We start from the raw sequence: 23,844 nt of genomic DNA, 5'->3' as shown, positions 1-23,844 counted from the left end.
ACTACTGAAAATGAATGAGAATTTAAGACTTAAGTTTGTTAGGAAAAAAACTAAACTTGTAAAATATGATATTTTAAAGAATGGTCTTAGTGTTCCTAGTGGACGAGAGAATCGAATAGTAGTTTAATTCATGACAAGTTTTCTCTTCCGCGTTAACTTTTCTCTTTTGGCCCACAACCAAAGGCTTTTTTTACTTTCTAAGTTTTTAAGCTTCCAAATGAATAAAATAATATTGACCAACGGTCCAAAATAGTCAGCAGAAATATGCTCATCATCACTATATATACTCACCATCTCTATCTCCAACTCCAAGCAAAACTCATCTCCACACTTACAAAAAAAATTAGAGCAAATCACAAAACGAAACTCTTGCCTTCTTATTAACTTCTTACTAAAAAAAAAAACAGAAGAAGATGTTGTTACCAGAAGCATGCGTAGCCAATATTCTTGCATTCACATCTCCGTCGGATACATTCTCATCGTCAGAAGTCTCTTCAGTTTTCCGGTTAGCCGGAAACTCCGACTTCGTATGGGAAAGATTTCTACCTTCCGGTTACAAAAGCCTACTCTCTTAATCTACTGACCATCATCAAATTTTCGTGTCCAAAAAGGAGATTTATCGATGTTTCTGCTATTCCATTCTCATCGACAATGCTCGAAAGGTTCGTTTTATATGAGTTAACACTTTGAACTGAAATTTTTGAATTGTTTTTAATTTACTGGAACTAATAATATCTTCTTATATGATGCAATTTCAGCTGTTCAAGATCGATAAATTTCCCGGGAAAATTTCATACATTTTATCAGCAAGAGATATGTCCATAACTCATAGTGACCATTCATCTTACTGGTCTTGGAGCAATGTCTCAGATTCTAGGTCAGTTTTTTTTTCTGAACATAACTATTTTTGCTTTGTTAAAATGTCTCGAAAATGTTTTATTTTTAATTAATTTCTTCTATTAACAATTTCAGATTTTCGGAGTCAGCTGAACTTATAACAACCGATCGATAAGATGTCAAGGGTAAAATCCAAACCGGAGTTTTATCACCAAACACAAAATACGGAGCATATGTCATAATGAAAGTAACTAAAGGCGCTTACGGACTAGACCTAGTTCCGGCGGAGATCCAAGAATGGTCAAATTAGTAAGAGTGCAACTTATCTAAGTTGCTCGGATGAGAAGAAACAACAAATGAAGCGGCTGTTTTACGGTAACCGAGAAGTGCGAATGGCCATGACCGTGGAGGCGGTGGGTGGGGACGGGAAAAGGAGAGAGCCAAAAGGTAGAGACGACGTTTGGATGGAGATTGAGTTAGGAGAGTTTGAGACACGAGAAGGAGAAAATGATGATGAGGTCATTATGACTCTCACGGAGGTGAAAGGATATCAACTCAAAGGTGGCATTGTGATAGATGGTATTGAAAATGAGGCCTAAATCATTGAATTAGGATCAAGATTATTATAGAGCCCGGGTCTAATTCTTTATTTGTAAAAATGAAAGTACCACCACCTCGGTTCGAGTAGCATTGGCTACGGGGGTTCGAAATTTAACATGGTTTCCTTCGGTTCCAAGAAATTAGTATTTGGGCCTAGGAAGCTGTTATCACTACGGGGTTTGTGTCTTTTAGTAAACTAAATTTATTTATTTATTTTTTGCTGCGATCACTAGCCTTTATTTATTCACTGTTATTGCACGTTCAAAGAGTAGAAATTTCAAGTCTTTAATTATTTGGCTCGTTGAAGATTAGTGTACAATCTTGAGTGGGACATTCCCTGTGAGACTTGAGATCTGACATGTCAAGAATATGATAAGATCAAGTTAACTATTTTTTTCCGTATCAACTCAATCTTCGGGTATATAATAATACGAATTGGAGGCTACGTACATTTAGGTAGAGAATTAGGTAGTTAGATATAAGATGGTCATGCGTTTGTCATTATTAGTCCGTTAGAGAAAATTCGTCAGAGAAAAAAAAGTGTGTTCATAAGAGCATTCCCATTGGTCATCCTTTGCGGATGTGTTTCATTTATTTAATAATTAAGTGATTGAAAAATAAAGTTTTAATCTGAAATTGTCAGAGACCTGTGTCTCTGCGGAGAGTATTTTAGATACCCACAGACACGCACGTGTCACTTATCTAGAGGTTACGATTTTATTTTTTTTTGATTTTTTTTTCTATCTCTTTGCTTCTTCTCTCTTTCGATTCCAACACAAAACACGAATCGATCAAAACTAGGAAGCTATGCAATCTCATCAGCAACCTTGTATCTCTTGTACTACTTTCAATATCCTTGCTCCCATCCAGCCCCGGCTCATACCCATGGCGAGAGGGGCAATGGCCATGGGACAAAGTTTTTTTTTTTTAATCATTAAGCTAATGGGGACCAGAAAAAAACAAAAACAAAAAATTATGTTGAAAAGGGTCTTAAAACAATTGTATGCCTAGGGACAAATTTTTTTTTGAGACGGGGCTGCTCCCATCTATAAACGTCTCTCTCCCAAGGTTTTGTTTCTTTTTCATCAATTTTGATTTTTTTTTTTCTTTTTGGTAAATTTTTGGATTATGTGTGTGTTGTTGGAAATGTAGGATCAGAGTCTTCGTGAAAGTGATAATCGAACGTATTGGCTTGGAAGGAATCATAGAATCATTGATTGGTTATTATATGAGAGGTCCTCCATCATTTGTTTACAGGTTGTTCGACGAATTGCCTCTATGAAAGGAAACTCTTTTTTTTTTTTTTGATGCTCTGTTTCTGATTTTTTTGTTCTAAAGGAGTTTTGGGTAGGGAACGAAGAGCTTGTTAATATGTATGAGAAGAGACTTGGTGACGCTGGTTATCTCAGTTACAAGCTTGGCCGTACTAATAACCGTGGCGATGGTATTAAACTTTGTGACAATCTTCTTGGCATTGATGTTTGTTGTTTCCATGTGTATGTGGCGTTTTCATTTGTGATTTGGTGATGATGATAGGTTTGCTTACAGCTGTTCATAAGGATTATTTTAGAGTATGTAGAATCTTATCAGAAGGAAGGAGGAAGAAGAGAAGATGCAGAGCTTAACATCAAACGAAGTTGCGGGTTTAGTGGTTGGAGCTCTGCTTATCGGTGCCACCATCGCTGTTTCTCAGAGAAGGTAACGTTACAAAGCTTTTTACAAGTTGCGGGTTTAGTAGTTGATTTCCGATTGATTCTTCATGTAGATTTAGGAATGAAATGCTGGAATATGAACTTACTTAGAAATGTTGTTACGGAATGGTTATATTGTAATGTGCATCTTACTATGTCTTGGATTTTGTAGTTAATTATTTATGTGTGCTGGTTGATTTTGTTGTCAAGGTTGATGGAAGTGGGAAGAAGAAGGCAGGTGGGTTTTCTGTTGGCAAGAAGAAATTGAAAACGAAACTGACTCCAGCTGCTAAAGCTAAAGCTGCTCAAGCTATGGAGCTAGACAATTGACAAGGAACCTCAGTTTTCTTTTCACTTGTATGTAACCCTTTGTTCTACATTGTCATCTTTGTCTCTTTAGTTTCGTTTGAAAAAATCAAGTTGAAGCTATAAATGATCTGAAGGTACTAATGTTGTAACATAGTACAGACTCAACAAAACTCAACATAGAACAAGAAATCAATGTTCAGTTTTGTGTGCAGTTTTGTGTTGAGTTTGGAAGACACCCATATTTAGGGATGACTAATGGGAAGATAAAAACTAACAACAATAGGATGAAGATGTAAACTTAGATTAATATTATTTTTAATATTTTTAAAAGTTAGAGATACTAATTTTAGGATGTGCAATGAGTTTGCTCAAATGTTACCGGTGCGATGTTATCATCAGATTGTAAAAGCCTCATGACGTGGATACTCTCGCATCAATATCCATATCCTTTGTAGTATTCTTATTTCTTTTTTTAAAGTATATATATGTCAGTGTTTATATATGAAGGACATGAATCACGTATGCATGCATAGATTTTGATGATAACTATCGTCCAGGAAAATTTCACATTTGTAAGAGTGCGTTATGACATGGTTTTTAACTCACGACACGTTTAGGTTGTCGATGGAGTTTTTCATGTTACTCTCAAACTTTCTCTCGAGCTCAATAGAATGTGGTACCCAACTTCAGCATAGGAACAGCAACCTTTAGATACGACGAGACCAGCAACATCTCGCTTATGTTTATCTCTTCCATGAATGGAGAATTTTTGTCATAACCTTTTTGGTGCATTTCTCATTGGTGTTGAGACATGCATGTAGGATGTGCTTCGTGGTTGTCAAGATTATATCATTTGAGATCTGTGTGAAATTGTATTCGTTAAAAATATATATAAAATAGCGGTACGGCCTAGATGAGGAAAACAATACTATACTATTATAATATATATAATGTCACATGTATGGGTTCATGAGAAAGTGAAATAACTGATTAAGGGCTTGACTGGTTCAAACGCTGCGGTTGCGGTTGCGGGAGATTGTGGAAGCAGACGATTGCGGTTTCAAGCGTTATTAAGCATTTTGAATGACTGGTTTAGCTGTTTAAAATTGGTGCGTTTGCGGGAGGTTTACGACTGGTTAACCAGCGGGTGCAATAACGGTTGGAACATAATAAATGTGATATCTAATATATAAATGTTTAAAAACACCAAAATTTTTATTAAACTTGATTTATAATTAAAATTTATTAAAATAATAATTATTCAAAAAAAATCATATTGAAATACTTATTCCTTTATGCATTTGGCTTTTCACCAAAAATTTAATCAAGTAATTTGATAAATGACAAAACATATGCTTTAGATCGTAGATCTTTTCTCTTTTCTCTTAGATCGTGGGTCAGTAGTTGCATCGGTAAGAATGGTCAAGTGAGAGTTGAGAAGAGTCACTGGTGATTTGTTTTAATATTTTTCACAAATAATCTTATTTTCTTAAATTTCTGATGAAATATTATATTTATTTAGATTTTTTGAACTTATGTGCGATGTGCCATTAAATTTACATCATGTTTTCCGGGTTATTGTTAATTGGAATATTATTTTCTTCTAATTGTTTATTTTATAATCTCTGCAATCGTATTCGTACTTCATTTTCTCCCATCCTTAATGAGTAAAATGGTTAGATAGAAAATATGACAAAAAAAAATTCATTATCATTGATTTCTTTTAAGTTTTTCTACAAAAAAAAAAATTTCAACCGCAATTGTCCGCAACCGCAAACACTTGCGAAAAACAGCTTTTGGAATTCAATGGTTTGGAGCGGTTGGGAACAATTATGAGCGATTGGAAGCGGTTTGTGTAATTGGTTCTAATCACTAGCAACCGCTACCATCCGTAAACACAGCGTTTACGGGAGAAAGCGGGAGAACCAGTATTGGCCTGTTGCTTTAGATAAAATACACGGTACAAAAGTTATGTTTGGTCAAGGAGTCAACTTTCCAAAAGGAGGGGCTATAATGCACATGATTTGTCAACAGTCAACACTAGTTGAATTCACTGTAACGAATACTATAATGTCTTTCTTTTCCGGAAATAACCAAGAAAAAATATACTAGTAATTTGTCAAATTGGGCAATGATGACTTTAAGGCAAATCGCCAATGTATTTGGGGTTCCGGCTAACAGGAAAAAAAATATCTTAAAAATGTTAACTTAGATGATACTACAAGAAAGAAAAGACGAATCATAAAATTTTACAATCTAATTTGGAGATTTAGATATTTGTGTACGGGTTCATTTCTGTCTTTCTTTTTGTTTGTGTTTTTTGAAAATTATATCTTTAAAAAATACTTGAATTTGTACAATGTGATAATAGTATATATTTGTTATAATAATAGTCAATAATAAGGACTTTTGGAAATATGCAACTCCAACACCTTAAATTAGCCTTGGCATTTTCTTCTTTGTCGTAAATTGTCACTTCTCATTTTCGTATTAAAAATATCGAATGCGATTGAATGAGACTTCGGATATTAAATACAATAATTTCAACCATTGAAAATAAATTTATAGCATGATATAAAAACTCCTTCCGTTAGCTTTAAACCAACCAAACTTGAATTAAGAGGTTATTCTATTATTTCTCAAAACAAGTGGTGTGATAAGAAAAATATCTAATGGTATATAACTAATGGTATATATATAAAAAAATAAAAATAAAAATAAAAAACTAAAGTTCTATATTTTATATATTCGAAAAAATAACTTGCAGTGTCCAACTCTAAAAACTAAAAAGTGTATATCATCAATTTTGACAATTGTTTTGGAGATTTTTGCTCAAATAAATAATGGTATATCACCAATTGAGAGAAGCCAATATCTTATATCTTACTAATATAAAATTTGATTTCAAAGTTACTCATTAATAAAATCATGACACATGTCAATTGTATCAATAAGATTTCGACATGCGTCAATTCTAAATTTATCAAAATAATTAAAAAACAAAAAAGTAAAAATTACAAACCTATTATATAAAGGAAATCTATATATCATCAATATTTGTTTATTTTTTTTTTAAAATATTTTAATGTAATTATGTTGTAGTATTTTAAGATATTATTTAAATTTGATTTTTTTAATAAGAAATTCATGCTGATTTTTTTTTAAATATATATATTTTTTCTTTGAGTAAATAATATGTTTTTTTTAACGGCAGTTAAATGTATTATCAATATTTATTTAATAATATTATTATGTTGTAATAGTTTAGGATTATTTATTTTAGTTTAAATTCTAGTCTTCTCTGGTTAAGGATATCTGGATATGTAAGATCAATATTTATTTATTCTTTTTTAAATAGTTTTGTTTTATTTTATTATGTTGTAATATTTTTAGATTGTTTGTTTTAGTTTCTATTTTATGTCTCTAAATTATCTAAGACTCATATATTGTCATGGTTATAATTTTTCAATTTTTTAATTCAAATTAATTGTCTTTCAATTTGTCAAATTTTATTGGGTCAGTCATAAACTCATTGCTATTGTGTAGATATTTTTCTCAGTTTTTCATCCAAAATATTTTTTGAGTAAACAATTTTAGTGGTTAATGAAATTGTCACAAATAAATTTTAGTGGTGAAAAGGAACTACATCAAAGTGAAAGTAAAGAGACGAAAATTGGTTTGATTGGTTATAGAGACATTTTATAGATGGTGATAAAGAACATATTATAACAATAAAATGATTTTGGGTGTAAGAACACATTATTGATGGTAAAACATTGAGTAAAACTGTATGTGGATGCTAATAAGATGACGCTTTGATGAGTTTAAACATTTTGTGAATAAGTTGTGGAACATTTTTAAATAGTAATATTACGAATATTTGAAAAAGTTTTGGTGGCTGATAATTTAGTTTTAGATTATTGTAATAATTATTTTTAGAATATAAAAATATAAATTAATATATTAAAGTAAAAATTTCTAAGTAAAAATATTTGTATATTTACTTCTGGAAAATATTTTTCACTTATAACAAAGTATTAATATATTCTTATAAACTTTGTTTTATTGGACAGTTTTAAAATTCGCACATCGTGTCGATCCTAATCTAGTATATATATATCAGTAGTCTCAATGTCTCATAATATTTAGTTTTAATAATCAGAAGTGTAATATCATACACAATTACACTTGCAAATATGGATATGTAAATATGTGAATTTATTAATTTATGATTAACAAATGTAAAATTTCAGTGTTGTAGTATCTAAATTCAGAAAGTTTCTTTACTTTTTTTGTAGTGGGTTCTTTTCGTTAAATTGTTATATAAGAATATTTAAAACTTCTAACTTTTAAGATGTCAAAACTTTATAGTATGTCGTAAAAGATAAAAACTATCTTAATAGATGAGGATATAACTGATTAGTTAATTAATCTATTTTGACATGCATAGAATGTTTGATTATATTAGTCATTAGATCACTTGTCCAATAATAACACTTTCGCTTTGTGACTAAAAAGGGAAAACTCAACAAATTCACGAGGCATCTTTTGTTTAACATAGATAAATGAGAATTACCACTGGCGTATCGGTATCGATCTTATATAATAAGACGTCAACACTAGTTAATTTGACAAAAGTCACCACCGACGCGTTTAAACGTCCTTTGTTTCCTTAGGAAACAACGAAGAAAAATCAAACAAAAAATTCAAATAGAACGTGTACAACTAGTTGAATTCTTGATCAGGTTTGTACATCTTTTCGAACCAAAGACCACAACATTTTATATGATCTCCTTCTAGATGTCACATGAACTGACAATCTTTTAACTTTGTTTAATTAGAGTTTTTACCGATTGAGTTATTGATTGCTTGATCTGACCAATCTGATCTAAGCTAGAACAACTCCAAAAGAGATATCGGTCTTATATAAACCATTTTAGAGTTGATGTGAACTTTTTTTTTTTCTTTTTTTTGTCCTCAAGATTGTTTGGTTTTAAATACGGAACTGTTAACAAATTAAAATATACTTGGCCTCGTACTATATTTGGTCTCGTAACTCACAAGTCTCTAAACGTTGTAATTGTCAACGTACATATAACTCATAGCACAATTTCCTCTTGCGCGTGAACTTTCTCTTTTGGAATGCCAATCTTTTACTTTTGGCCAACAACCAAACGCTTTAATATTTAAATCGATAATATTTGACCATTGGTACAAAATGGTCAGTAGAAATATGCCAAACATCACTATATATACTCACCATCTCTATCCCCAGGCATAACTCATATATCACAGTTATCAAAGCAAATCCACATAACCAGAAAACAAAATTCTGAATCCATATAAGAAAAAAGAAGAAGATGTTGTTACCAGAAGCATGCGTAGCCAATATTCTTGCCTTCACTTCTCCAGCAGATGTATTATCGTCGTCGGAGGTCTCTTCGGTTTTCCGGTTAGCCGGAGACTCCGACTTCGTATGGGAAAAATTTCTACCTTCCGGTTACAAAGGCCTACTCTCTCAATCTACTGACCATCATCAAAGTTTCTTGTCGAAAAAGGAGTTTTATCGATGCTTCTGCGATTCCATTCTCATCGACAATGCTCGAAAGGTTCGATTTTATGAGTTAATTTAAAGTATAAACAAGGACTTCTGTTTTAGTCTACTTGAACTAATAATATTTTCTTATATAATGCAACTTCAGCTATTCAAGATCAGTAAATTTTCCGGGAAAATTTCATACATTTTATCAGCAAGAGATATGTCCATAACTCATAGTGACCATTCATCTTACTGGTCTTGGAGCAATGTCTCAGATTCTAGGTCAGTTTTTTAATATCTTTTCTCAAAAAGACTATTTAGTTATGCTTAGTGTATATGTATAGTAAATGTTTCACTTAGAAATAATTTTTACTAAAAATATATATATATATATATATATATATTCGAATTTTCAGATTTTCAGAGTCAGCCGAACTTATAACAACTGATCGATTAGAAATCAATGGTAAAATCCAAACCGGAGTTTTATCACCGAACACAAGATACGGAGCATATCTGATAATGAAAGTAACCAAAGGCGTTTACGGACTAGACCTAGTTCCGGCGGAGACTTCAGTTAAATCCAACAATGGTCAAGTTAGTAGTAGTGCAACTTATCTATGTTGCTTGGATGAGAAGAAACAACAAATGAAGCGGCTGTTTTACGGAAACCGAGAAGAGCGAATGGCCACGACAGTTGAGGCGGTTAGCGGGGACGGGAAAAGGAGAGAGCCGAAAGGTAGAGACGACGGGTGGATGGAGATTGAGTTAGGAGAGTTTGAGACACGAGAAGGAGAAGATGATGAGATCATTATGAGTCTCACGGAGGTAAAAGGGTATCAACTAAAAGGTGGCATTGTGATCGATGGTATTGAAGTGAGACCTGAATCCCTGAACTAAGATCAAGATGCTAAAAGCTATGCCATTAAGTCTCACGGGGGGCTAATATGCGAACTGTTAAAAGAACGGAAGAAACTGATTTTATCTATTTATTTATGTCTTGACCGTAGCCTATTTTGTCTATTTCTATTCATTATTATTGTGAACATCTAAGGCAGTAGAATTTTGCAGTTTTTATTATTTGGCTCGCATGAAGATAATGTACAATCTCACCTGAGTGGGTCATTCTGACTAGAGTGTTTAGAGCGTGTTTAATGGGAGAATACAATTTTGAGGCTCTTAAAATTTTTAAATATTTTATTGTGTACCTTTTTAAAAATAAGAATTTCTTAAAGAGTAATTAAAATTTTGCTCCTCTAATTGGAGTTCTTATCTTTGATATAAAAATATTTTAAGTAAAACATAATTAGTTTAAATGTTTAGATATTTTAAATTTTTAGAAAATGAGAAATTACTGTATTTCAGACATTTTTAAACATACAAATTATAAAAGCATAGTAAAAACAGAAATACAAATCATAAATGAAAAATAGATTAGTTATAATCTTGATTCTAATCTTGATTTATGCCAAACTTTTGTCATATATGCTCAATCAAATCATCTTGCAATTGTTGATGTGTTGTTCTATCACAAATGTCATTTCGCATGATCATCATATTGGTGAGGTTTGAAAGCCTCTCTCTTGAATATGTGAAGTTCTGTTTGATTGTGTTTGTTCAAATATGTTGTATCAAACTGCGTGTATCTATCGCATTCGTCTTCTACTATCATATTTTGTAGTATGATACATATTCTCATTATCTTTCCAATTTTTCCTTTATCATGGACAAAAGTCGGGTTATTGACTATAGCGAATCGAGCTTGCAAGACTCCGAAAGCACGCTTGACATCTTTACGAACAACTTCTTGATATGTAGCAAATAAAGATGCATTTGGACATTGTGGAAGCTGAATAGATGGGATAAAAATAACACATTTTAGATAAATGTCATCGTGAGATAGTAGGCCAATTTATACTAGCGCCCATTGACAATATAATTCACCTTTGGAGCACGACCTTGTAAATATATCATCAAAAACTGGTGAGCTATCAAGAACATTGATATCGTTTAATGTACCTGGAGGTCCAAAAAATGTGTGTCATATCCAGAGATCTTGTGACGCTACATCCTCTAAAACGATGGTTGGCTTTCCAGTTCCATGTATATATTGACATTTCCATGCGGTTGGATAATTCTTCCACTCCCAATGCATACAATTGGTGCTTCCTATTGAAACGACCGACCCGCTTTTTTAATAATAATAAATAAACATAATAAAATATAAATAATAATCTAAATAGTGGTCCCATACCCACTAGCCACCTAACCACAGACAACCAACAGCGGAAATAACCAACGATACCATTATACCAAATACCAATATATAATAACCAATATCCAATAAAGTCATACAATATGAAATCATCAACCTAACAATGTTCTAATAACTCATCTCTAACAACCTAACAGTAGTTAGATCACAATCAACAAGACACTAGAACATCCTCCTTTTCATCGCCTAGATTCTACGATCACACTTTGCATTTACCTGCATCACAAACACAAATTGAGATGCATGAGTATTTTAAAAACACTCAGTAAGGCAATCCTCCCATATACTGGGCTATACACACAAGCAATAGAGACATCTCTAACCACCAACCCTCAATCAATAACCAAACAATAACAAACCAGGACTCTGCATCCACTGACACTACCCTTGCATCGACCGACACCAACTGAGGTTGCATCGACCGACACATGCTTGCATCGACCGACACATGCTTGCATCGACCGACACATGCTTGCATCGACCGATGCAAGGTACACTTGCATCGACCGACACTCACACCGCATCGACCGAAGCATGCTCGACATTGCACGAAAACCCTAGTTGCATCGACCGACGCCTCCGCATGGCATCGACTGATGTCCCTAGGTCAAACGCGCCGTCCTCGCATTTGCATCGACCGACGCACAAAGTGCATCGACCGATGCACATGCTGAGCATCGTTTTTTTTTTACGAAGCTTCTCACCGGATCTTCGTTCCTACAACAACAAAACTTGATCCCATGCCACAAGAAAGCTTCCCAAAGTCCCAAATAACATTCTAACAAGCCAAACAACACATACACAAGCAGATCAGAGAAATCTCCAGCTTAGATAAGCCATGGTCAAAACCACGCTCCTAGGAAGCTCATACAACGATCCCAGCTACAGATCTCTACAGAAACAACCTCAAATCTCCCAAAAACCTCAAGAACACTCAAGAACTTTTTTCCTCTCTTTCTTTTTCTGCAAAAAATGGCCAAACAGCCAACCCACGAGTTTCTGCTTTTATAAGCGATTCCAGGGTTTTTCTAACCCCAAAACACAATGTTTAACTTAAACTTGTCCGCACAAAACCGACCTTGCATCGACCGATGCACCCCTTAAACCGGGATTCCGGTTCACGGATGTTACACCTATCATCCTGGGAAATCCGCGTATATCTCCAATATCGAGTAGTCGTTGAAGATCTGCTGGTGTGGATCTCTTTTGGTACTCATCTCCAAATAAATTTATGATTCCTTGAACAAAATTTTCCAAGCATGAAATTGCAGTGCACCAAGCTGAAGGTATTCATCAACCGCATCAGCTGCACAACCATATGCCATCATACAAATTGTTGTTGTAGACTTATGTATTACAGAGAGACCGAACCTTCTAGTAGCATCTCTTCTTTGTTGAAAGAATGAAATTTCACTGGAGAGTCGATCAACCATACGCCTGAACAAGGGCTTGTTCATTCTAAAACGACAGTGAAATAGTTGAGGAGGGTATGTTGCATTTTTACAAAAGTAATCGTTCCACAAGCAGTTGTATCCTTCTTCACAATTTCTTTCAACGCGTGCTCACATTTTCTTTGGCTTTGTTGCTTCTTGATGACCACCATGTTGACTTAAAAGATTTTCCATCGCTTGTCGTCAATTTGATCACAAACATTATCAATGCATTCATCAATGGTATCATCGAAACTATCACGGGAAGATGATGCCATTTTTGGAGAGTGTTTGATTTGTAAAAGTGAAAAAAAATATGGAGAGTGAATGATTTGTAAAAAGGAAAGAAAATATTGAGAGTGTTTTATTTGTAAAACAAAATAGCTGTGAAATTTGTTGTACCAAACTACATGAGTTTTGTAGAAAAGTTTGTGGTCTATAAACTTTGCAAATTTGTGGTCTAGAAACATTATGATTGTCATGGGAGAACAAGTATGAAAAGAAAGTTTGTGGTATAAGAAGGAGAAAAGCAAAACTTGTAAAAACTTAGTGGTGTGGCCAGGAAAAAAACAAAAGAAGAACAAGTACAAGACTCAAAATTGTCACGGGAAGAGGGCAAAAGTACAAGTACAACAATTAGTGGTCCAAATACAAGGCTCACATGGTTGGTGATACCCCAAAAGTACAAATAATTCAAAGTCATTCTGCAAGGGTTTGACACGGAAAGTCAATTTTTTTGCCGACGCTCACGTCACACATGGTTGGTGAGACCTCAAGGGAACTTCAAGAGCCTCCAAATGAAGTTTGACCTGCAATACTACTGTTATTACCTGGTCCTCTTTACACTCGGCTCCATTATCAAAGTGGCTTATAAATGGTCTATATACGTATGAGACATACAGTCAATATCCTATAAAATGGGAACAAGAACGCAACAAAAAAACAACAAATATCACAAACACAAACTCATTTTACAGAAACTGGTCACATAAAAATCATGAAAATACAAAAGATATATATAAACTGATATACTACTCATACAAAGAAACATATAGTACTCATACAAAAGAAACATTCAAACATTACATAAACTGATATAACATAATCTCAAAGAAAAGAAACTCTCGAACAGAATTGCTTGACAACATTTCATTAATAAGCTTGTCTTTTAAAGCAATTTTTGTTCACTAAGTTGATCCATTTTTGTAAGTAGGTTGGTATGCTTACTGTGCTTCTCTTTTAAAGCAAAACCATTCTCTTTCAAAGCATAATCTTGTTGCTTTAGCTCAAACATCCTTTGAACTTTGCTGATCTGAAACTCTAAGAAAACCTTCCCTTCTCCCTCAATGGTGCATGTATTGTTAACATTCTTTTTCGTTTTTCCCTTTATAGCCTTAACACCACGGAGACGAGTCATACATTCATATGTTCCATAGATTTGTGGAAGCGAGCTTGAAGACTGCACAGAACCATCCTCACATTTTCTTCTTTTTTGTGGTTCCACTCCCTTTAGTAGATGAAGAAGCACACTATTTATGATCATTTCTAAGCCCTCGCCAAGCATGCTCTATGGTGAACTTCACCTTGTGATCATTGAAGTAGATTTGGTTTGCTAGCTTCATCACATCATCCTCATTTTGGACACTTGATTTCTCCTTTGTGGCAACCTCATAGCATCCAACAAACTTGCAGACTATATCATTTATCTTCCTCCACAAATGAGCAGAAGTAAAACCTTGCGGTATTTGATTCGTTTTGAAAGAGGGGATAGATGAGCTCCTTTAACCACGTTAGTAGAGCTGTATGAAGACCAGAACAACTATCAAGATGGTTGTAAATAAGAAAAGAACCAAAAAGATCTTCACAACCAAGTTTAGAGGACTTACTTGATATACAATGTTCCTCTTTGTAAGAACTACTTTTACTTCTTAAATCCCATAGCGCAAAACGTCCATCTCTTGAACCATATACAATAAGATCAATTCAAGGTTAAACTCATATCTTAAAAACATTGATACCTAATAGCCACACTCTCAAACAATGGTCAATACCGATGGAAACAAACAATCTATGCCTAAACTCATCTTCAATCATGGCTAATTTCATTAATCCTAATTTTTTTGGGAATTAGTTTTTTTTTTAGGTTTATAAGAATAAACTTGTATGATACTATTGAGTATTGTTTTGGAATCATCTGGTTACGTCATATGCTAAACAAGTGTGAGATCGCGGGTTCGAAGCACCACAGTGTAGATTTTCGACAATTATTTGAGAAGAAAACAAAACAAAATGACACTGTTTTGCAATTTCGATGGCACGTCAATACACATGTGGATTCTGAGTCAGCATTTCTAACGGTTGACTTAAATCCGACTTTGAAATTAACTCAATTTTATAAGTACATGTATGAAATTTGAATTTTATTGGGGTACATGTCTAAATTAGCACTCCTTGTTTGTACAAGAAGGAATTGCACTTTTGGGGGGTGTACGGGTATGAAATGACCCTTTTCCAGTAGTATTTACCATAAAAAGTATTTTATAAAATTAAAATAAATTTTCAGATTTAACGAGATATATTATTGAAAATAGATAGATGAAGGAGACATTTTTGAAAAAATGCAAACCAAAAACGATAATTATCAAAAATCTCATGTTTAGTTGTATAATTAATCTAATGTACATATTTACAATTTCATATACAAAATAGTCTAATATTCTATTTTGGTTAATGAAATATATTACGTAATTATATAATTATTTGGAAATTTGTATTCATAATATAACTATAACTACTTTAAAAAAAAATTTAACCAAACTTAAAACAAAACAAAAAATTATCCAACATTGTATTATGAAAGATTTAATAAAATTGAGTACTACAACAAAAACTAAAATAATTGTATTTCTCTATTAATAGGGAGATTTTCAAAAATACCTATTCTCTTTTGTCATTTTGTCCATTTTTAAAAATATTCTTTTTATGTATAAAATAACTAAATTCTAAGCCCTAAAATCCAAATACGAAACCGTAACCCTTCAAAATTATATCTTAAATGGATAATAGAGAAGCCAAACCTAAAAAAAATTCTAAAAATTAATATAACATATTGTAATTGTATAAAAGAGAGTAAAAATGAAATTTTTTCATAAAATGGTATTTTTGAAAGGAGAAATCCCAAGAAGGGTATTTCTAACAAATTCTCTTATTTTAATATCACCTATTTTATAAAAAATTATCAAATTAAAAAGTAAATATACATTTTTAATATACACGGATGATGATCTGATTGACATACATTACATTACAAAAAAATTTAAGTGCTATCGGAAAAGCAAAAAACACAAAAATTTTGGTTAATAGAGAAGCTGGTAAGCTTTATAGGCCTAACATATCATGACATAGCCCAACTAGGTTTTAGCCCAAAAAGAAAAAAGGTTTAGGTTAACGAGGGCTCGTAATATGAAACCCTAGTTAGTTTCTCTTGCCGTCTCTATAAATCACTTTTCTATTAACTTCAACCTCCTCCATCATCGTATCTCATACAGGTTTTGATCTCTTTTTTTTCCATTAAAATCGTAGCTTTAGCAGTCATTGAGTTATCAAGCTCGTGTCTCTCGTCTCATTGATGTAGTCTGTTTGGAATCTCAGGTCTCTGTTTCTAGTGTTGTGCTCTGTTCTTGATTTGGTTTGCGAATTAGGGGTTTATTGAGGTGATGATGATAACATATAATCCCAGCTCTATGAGACCTTTTGTGGTCCAGGACTAGAACTATGTTCATTCATATATCTGAGCCTTCTTGCTTGATTTCAATTCTTTGTTTGATTAGTTTTCTTTTTCTTTTTAAGCTTTAGCGTTTTGGATTTTAGGGTTGATGTGGCGATGATGATAACATATTATCCCAGCTCATTATGAGGCCTTTTGTGGCCAAGGAGAATAAATGTTTCTATAACATTATCTGAGCCTTACAACTCTAATATTCACAACTGTTATTTTGGTATTGTATATGTTGCACATCGTGTTCCCTATGATGATTTTAAATTAATGCTAATGTATATCTGATAAATTTATTTGATGATAAATGATTTGCTGAGGGAACTTAGCTTTTTTATCAAGTGTTTTTTGTTTTTGGGTATGATTGTTTTTTAATTGAAGGTTAAAGGATTCCCTGTGATGGTATTAACCATGCTAATACTGATTGTCTTGTGACTGAATCAATGTTATGTGTCTGAGGGAATCTATTAAGAATTTTCTACTGTGTTTGTTTTAGGTGTAGTCGTCTCTTTCATAATATAAACATTGACTATGTCTTATAGTTTACTTGGTGATAGTGAACTTTTTGTATATTGAGAACATTGACATGGAGGAAACGAAAAGAACTGAACACTTCCAAACACAGAATCCTTATACATATATACCTTTTTAATCCTTTAACTTACAATTTTTTTTTTTCGTGTCCTTTTCCTTATACATGTATACCTTTTTAATCTATGTGCGTTAAGCCGGCACATGAAGTTACTATTATGTGTTCAATAATTATATGTTTATCCTGTGTTTCATAGCTTAATCAGTGGTTCTCATCTTCATTTCACTACAACAAATTTGGGTTTTGGTAGCAGTTCTTTTTAGCACTAATTCAGTAACTGCTACTAAAAGTGCCAAAATAGATTGTGAGCTCTATTGTAGCATTGGATTAGTGCTGGGGAAAAATTTCAATAAGCGGGAACCCAAAAATCACTACAATAGCTGAAAAATCATTTGGAGGCAAAACACTTAGCCAAAACTTTGTTTTTTCCGCTACTCTCTCTCACTTGGACTAAACACTTAAAAAAACATTTTGCAAAAAATAAATATCTCATTTTCTCAGAAAATCGATTCCCATCCTCCATCGCCTCTCATCCTCTGTCGCCACCACCATGGGGACAACAACACACCAACAAACCTTTGTCGCCTTTCGAACACCGATGACAGAGTGAAAACAAAACCACCGATGTTGCTTCCGCTTCCCTCCGATTCAGATTCTGGATCTGAGACTGATTCTGATGGCTTCTTACAGGGCCTCCACGCCTAATTCTTTCCTTCTCTCTCACGGTTCTCTCTCTCTCGCTTCTCAAGGAAACAAAGTTAGAGTCTTTTTTTTATCTCGGTGGTGATTCTGTGAAATGGAAGCTTCGTGTGTATCTTTCTTTTTTTCATCTTGGTGATTCGGTTCTAGGGTTAAATACTTAGCTTTTAATAATTCCTCTAGGTGAATGTTTCTCCTTTGACATTTTTCTGAATCTTATTCAACGGATTTAAGTCCAACTACTTTTTGCTTTTTATGCTTTCATTGTTGTGTGGATTCTTATGTTTGAATTATTATTGATTTTGTTTGTATGGTATACAGAGGCTGGAGCTGGAGAAGAAAAGGTAGGCTTGTTTTTGTTGTTTTTCCTCATATTAGTACCTTAGCTAGGATTGGTATTTGTACAAGGTTCTGCTGGGTTTTAGATGAAGAGTATGAATGTTAAAAGTCTGAATCTTTCTACTTTTAATTGGGGCTGATTTGTGCAGTTTGTTATGTTTCTTCTTTAGCAATGTGTCTATTACAGTTGACAACTCGCTAAGCCCAGCTCACACCCTCATTCAAGGGAGTGACAGAACAGACAGAACCTTCTCAAGGGACTTACTACTACTGATGAAAATACTGCTCCGCCATGTAAATGTTTTGCACAACTCTCTACTCTTTCCATCTGTGTTGTTTAACTGTGTTCTTACAAATATTTTTTGGGTGCAGGAAGTTGCTACTTTGGGGACTGTAAGTCCTTAAGTATTGTGGTGAAACTGAGTTTTTCGATAAACTGGAGATGGTGAGGATTAATGGCTGCAAGAAAGGTAACTAACTTCTCTCAATGCGGTCTGATGTTCTTCTATCAACACTTTTTTTAGAACTCTAAAGTCATCAAGACATGTATAGTTTTTGTCTTGTATGTTTCATTATGTCATTTTTCTTCTACAGAGGTTGAGATTACTTTGATAGTTGAATTCTAATGTTTGCAGGTGACTCTTCCAATATGATAGGAAGCCAAGTAGTCACCCTCCGTGTATCAAGATCTTGGTTTCGGACTATATACCAAGTGTTCCCATCTGTTTGAGCTTGTTGAAGAATAATAAATCCTCAATTGCTGATTTTGATCCAAGGTAAAAAATGCTTTTATTTTTTTAAAGTTAAGATATTTAGGTGAAGTTAGCTTTTTTTTGGGATCTCATTGTAGATTGTTATGTCTGCTAATTCGCATATTACCAATTCAGTGACTCTTGGTTCCAAATTCGTTTTGGTGGTCATAGTCTTCTTTAGTCATGGTTTGGTTCTAAGCGAGTAAGAATCTCTTTCCAATCTTCTCTGTTTTCTCTCTTGTGGTTATGTACCTTTTCACATCTGGAGTTTAGTTACCTTTGTAGGAATCTGTACTCACATATGAATTCATTTGGCATTTGTTTTCACAGCTATTGATCGATAAGGGGTCATGTTTTAGCTGCCATGAACTCCAACGAGTTTGTTCTTCTCTCTATTTCTCCGCCTGTAAGATGGCTGCAAGATAGGAAGCCAAAAACACATCTGCTTTGAAGTCCCAGATTGAATAGCTACAACTGGAGAGGGATGGATTTCAAAGGATGGTGATTGGAAACCAGGTTTGTAAACACTTTAAATCCATTTTCCTGTTCTTCATATCTCTTGTTTAATCCTTTGTAACATTTGCGAGTTCACCAACCTTAGGAAAGTAAGAGTTTTACCATTGCTTATGACCGATTCAATTTTATTATGCTGACACTCTTTTATTTTTCCCACTTACAGTTACTATAAGGTGATCTGCTGATGGTATGAGTGGAGATCTACTAGGACTGCTTCGGTTTCTTTATTACTTGGTTTGGTGAAGAAATATACTTGCCTTCTTTTTAATTATGACTTGGTGATTCAAGCATTTGTATCTTTTGGGTATTTGATAGAATGATTTTATGTAAAATGTATGTTTTATAAATTTAATGTAATATTAATTTTATTTATGAATTAATTTGCAATTTATATTTTATGCACTATAGGTTTCAAATAATTGAAATATAGAACATAATAATATACATTACAGTAGTATTATCAAAATGAACAAAACAATATTTTACAGCACGAAATGTTTACTATAAAAACAAACATAATACAAACATAATAGCACGAACTAAGCGCTAGTTAATAATATTAAATAGCAAAGTATTAGCGCTATAATAGGTCAATCTATCATAACGCGTAAAAACTACTATGGTAGGAGGGGGTATACTATAGCTCCTCATTATACAGCGTTTTCAAATGCGCTATAAAAACCTTTTAGTAACACTTTCCGTGTGATAGTAATGTCCATATTTCTTGTAGTGTTTTCTGAATGAAACACAAAATTATGGCTTAGGTTATATATATTTTCAATTAAAAGAGAAATTTTATTATAAATGAACTTTTTGTGGACCGATCGAGGTGAAGAAGACAAAATTAACAACAAACATGAACACAGAACACCTAAAATGAGACGAAATAAAAGATCACAATGTCTTATCACAGTTTCAATATTTTAAGCGAAATGCTGGAAAAGTGTAAGTGTGGCGTTCGCATTAACATCAAATTAATTTTCACCAGAATTTATTAGCAAATTTTACACTTAATCATTAATACCATCACATGTATAAGAAAAGGGGCACCAAAAAAAAATTGTAAGTTAAAGAAGCACAAAAAAAAAATAATTTGTAAGTTAAAAGCATAAAAAATTTGTAAACTAGAAAAGACAAAAAAAAAATATTATATAAACTAAAGAGACCAAAAAAAAATATAGTAAGTTTTTAAATAGATTTTTGAGCATTTTTTTTTTCTCAATGTAATATGTTTAAGCCGGTACTAAAAGTACTAAGTTTAACATAACTCATGTTCTTGTCGAAAAGTTTAACATAACTCATGTTCTTGTCGAAGACCTTTTGATTCAAAACACCGTTTCCTATTTCATTTTCAACCAAACATAACCTGAAATTTGAAATCTTACTTGTATTTAGCGATTTGCAAACGTCAGGTATATTAGCCAAGACTTTGATTGGTGATGCAAAGAGCAAGAGAGTAACTAAAGTTATTAACCGAACCACATACATTTTTGTTTTTGGAATTTATGTTTTAAGATTTTAATATGAATGTATAGGATCATATTTACCATCATTTTCAAATTTTTATTAGAATCCTAAAAATTATTGTTTTTTTCTGCTGTAAATTTTCTGGACGACACCCCTGAATCCTGAAACCCCCTAAACCGCATATTTTTCAGTGAATTAGGGCATATATGCTAAGGTACCAATTTATAGTTGCTTCCAAATTGAAATCATAATTCACATGCACATAAAAACTAGAAAACATTCTTTTTATTTTATTGGAAATGAGAATAGCATATATATTATATATATATGTATTGTATATGTAGAAAGAAGAAAAGAAAAATCAAACTCTGCAATTAAAAGTGCAGAGGCATTGCTTGCTCGATGGCATGCACGTGCCTTTTCCATTCTTGTACTTCGCACTGCATACAGTGACACACCAATCGGCTACACATGGTCCTTGTAATTGAATATATTCATGACACAGTTCTTGTCCTTGCGTCTCCTTTACTACCACCAACGGCCCTGATACAAATATTTAAATATAATCTCAAATTTTCTGTTATAAAATAAAAGACAATAATAAGAAGAATACTATCAAATAAAGGAGAAGTCATGTGAAAATACGTAATATGAAGTCTTATTTTAAAATATTAATCAGCATAATATGTAAGTGTGAATCAAACCTAGAACGAGAAAGACCGTGAAGATAGCAATAACAAGAGTTTTAGACATCTTTGTTGATATAGTTGAATTGAAAACTTCAAAATTAACAGTTATGGGTGTGATAGTAAGGTACACGTAAAGACCATTTATATAAAAAATTAGATGCATGTGACTAAATGACTACCGATCAGAATAAATCATAGGATTTTTTTTTGAAAATTGACTACAAGTGGTCAAAACATATAAGAATGTTTCTTAAAAACCAGATAAGAATGTCATTAAGCAGTCAACAAAGGATTAAATGCATAAGTTTCTTAAGTACATTAATTCAAACTTTTTATAATAAATTGTTTTTTATTTAAATTTTAAATAATAATGAAATAAGGTAACCAATCAGTTTATTTTTTTTTGTTTGTTTTGGACAAAAGAGGGTAACCAATCAGTTAAGGCCATCTATAGATACTCATTTAACAACTGCTCTTTAAAAAAAATGAATGGTTAGTTTTCTATTGTAATTCTAGAAAAGAGTGGTGGGTGTTATTTTAGCAATTGTAGGTTATAACCCTTTTTAAGTGAAATGGTTATGCATTAACAAATATATGTATATTTTTTACTATATACAGAGATTAGATGCATGTGACTAAAATAAATTAAGATTAAATAACCATATATATACACATGAAGACCATATATATAAAAAAAATTAGATGCATGTGACTAAATGAATAAAAATTAATAGAAAACAGATTTTGTAAATGACTAAATATAATTTAAATGACTAAAATTTAAAAGAAGATTAGATTCTGTAAATAACTAAAGATCAAATAAATCACAGAAAAGATTTTTGAAAATTGACTACAAATGGTCAAAACATATAAGAATGTTTCTTTAAAAAAAACAGATAAGAATGTCATTAAACAGTCAACAAAGGATTAAATGCATAAGTCTCAGTACATTAATTCAAACTTTTTATAATAAATCATTTTTATTTAATTTTTAAATAATAATGAAATAAAGTAACCAATCAGTTTTTTTTTTTTTTTGGACAAAAGAAAGTTGGACAAAATAAGGTAATCAATCAGGCCATCTATACAATAATCGGAATGTTGGTGTCGAGCGATACCCAACCATCCACAAGGTTCACGGGCGTTAGATAAAGTAAACGAATACTGATTTTGATTCATTAACCACCACGACTGTCAGTATATTTATATACCTGTCACGTACAAGATGATAATCTTGACTTTTTTTTCTTGTATGAATCTTAATTGGTCCAATTTGAACTTTTTTTTTCTTCTATAATATATAGTGTGTCGTTTTGAGAAGAAGTTGAAGTACAAAAAAGACCAAGGCCAAGATAAAGAAGTTATTGTTAAAACAAAACACATTTTAGATTGCACTCGTTTTTAATATAAATAAATCGTGTAAAAAAGTATCTATTGTTGATAAATATTGTCAGCTCGAGCTCTTACTAAACCATAATTGTAATTACTCGAGAAAATTTAACTTTCTTCGTTTCTCCATGAGTAGTTTTTTTTTCGAAAAAGGCTTTGCATGAGTCGGTTGTTCAATGAATCAAAGAGATTCCATAAGTGTTTCATGTTTTTAGAGGATTGCAATTATCATTGTTTCACTTTCAAACATATGCACTCATTTCTTTAGCTTATCCAAAATGTCTTTGAAACACTATTGTTTTGACCAAATTGGTGGTGGTCTCATACAACAGAATTGGTTCTCTTGTACCTTGAATTGATCAGTTCCCATTTGGTATATGATAACTCCCGCAGTTCACCAAAGAAAAAAAAACACTTACATATGTTGTGTTAAATAAACTAAACGATACGACTCTCTTTTACCAGTTAAATGAGAAGCAAACTGGATAAAACAGAAACCACCGGATAAAGCAGCGGCGTCAATAATTATAAACATAAGATGCAAAATTACAGACGTGTGGTGCAACACCTAAAACGAACAATGCCTTCATAGATTTTCGAAACACTAACCTAACTAGAAAAAAGAAGGTGAAAAAATTGTCGATGTCACTGCTACACAATTACGAAGATGCATTTTATATAGAGCTGATGTCTGATGATCTGATGTTGTTAGGTCTAAATGCCGTTTTGATGATCCAATGGTTGGGGATAATGCCATTATTTTGAAACTAAGTCCGATATATAATGGTAGGAGGATTGGGGATGGACCAAAATCGAACTGTCGAAATGACTAGCCAAGATTGAATGGTTGAGATTAATGAAAAAATATCTAGAAAATTATAGATAATTGTCAATATGTTTAATATAAAAGTACACCATTATTTATAAATGTATGATGTACTGTTA

The 23,844-nt window shown here is 32.6% G+C and overlaps 2 protein-coding genes, 1 long non-coding RNA gene and 1 pseudogene across 13 annotated transcripts; all 4 read left to right on the top strand.

Moving 5' to 3' along the window:
* Positions 310-1,663, top strand: LOC104701034 (annotated as a pseudogene).
* Positions 2,071-3,689, top strand: LOC104701033. 5 transcript variants are annotated; one of them, XR_753703.2, is made up of 5 exons: positions 2,071-2,505; positions 2,590-2,694; positions 2,776-2,881; positions 2,986-3,135; positions 3,339-3,689. XR_753703.2 is itself a non-coding variant. In XM_010416662.2 (5 exons), exons 3-5 carry the CDS (start codon positions 2,809-2,811, stop codon positions 3,456-3,458), a joined length of 312 nt encoding a protein of 103 aa, XP_010414964.1. In that variant the 5' UTR covers positions 2,079-2,505; positions 2,590-2,672; positions 2,776-2,808; the 3' UTR covers positions 3,459-3,689. The 5 variants fall into 5 exon arrangements, 4 of the variants coding, with proteins under 4 accessions (XP_010414964.1, XP_010414963.1, XP_010414962.1 ...); XM_010416662.2 differs by having other exon boundaries at positions 2,079-2,505; positions 2,590-2,672; positions 3,017-3,135; XM_010416661.1 differs by having other exon boundaries at positions 2,079-2,505; positions 3,017-3,135.
* LOC104701032 (F-box protein VBF-like) lies at positions 8,703-10,169 on the top strand. The gene is made up of 3 exons (XM_010416658.1): positions 8,703-9,046; positions 9,140-9,258; positions 9,393-10,169. The coding sequence occupies exons 1-3, from the start codon at positions 8,798-8,800 to the stop codon at positions 9,874-9,876; spliced, it is 852 nt and encodes a 283-aa protein (XP_010414960.1). The 5' UTR covers positions 8,703-8,797; the 3' UTR covers positions 9,877-10,169.
* On the top strand, positions 16,168-19,730 carry LOC104701031. Of its 7 annotated transcripts, none has more exons than XR_753695.1 (7): positions 16,168-16,229; positions 16,333-18,380; positions 18,459-18,556; positions 18,722-18,862; positions 18,974-19,040; positions 19,169-19,354; positions 19,518-19,730. It is a non-coding gene; the product is annotated as an uncharacterized LOC104701031 (long non-coding RNA). The 7 variants fall into 7 exon arrangements; XR_753701.2 differs by having other exon boundaries at positions 16,181-17,930; positions 18,069-18,380; XR_753697.2 differs by having other exon boundaries at positions 16,182-18,091; positions 18,257-18,380.

The sequence above is a fragment of the Camelina sativa genome, chromosome 7 (assembly GCF_000633955.1).
Source record: "Camelina sativa cultivar DH55 chromosome 7, Cs, whole genome shotgun sequence".
NCBI classification, from domain to species: domain Eukaryota; kingdom Viridiplantae; phylum Streptophyta; class Magnoliopsida; order Brassicales; family Brassicaceae; genus Camelina; species Camelina sativa.
The sequence above is the reverse complement of the archived record's forward strand: the minus strand, read 5'-3'. Positions and strand labels throughout refer to the sequence as shown.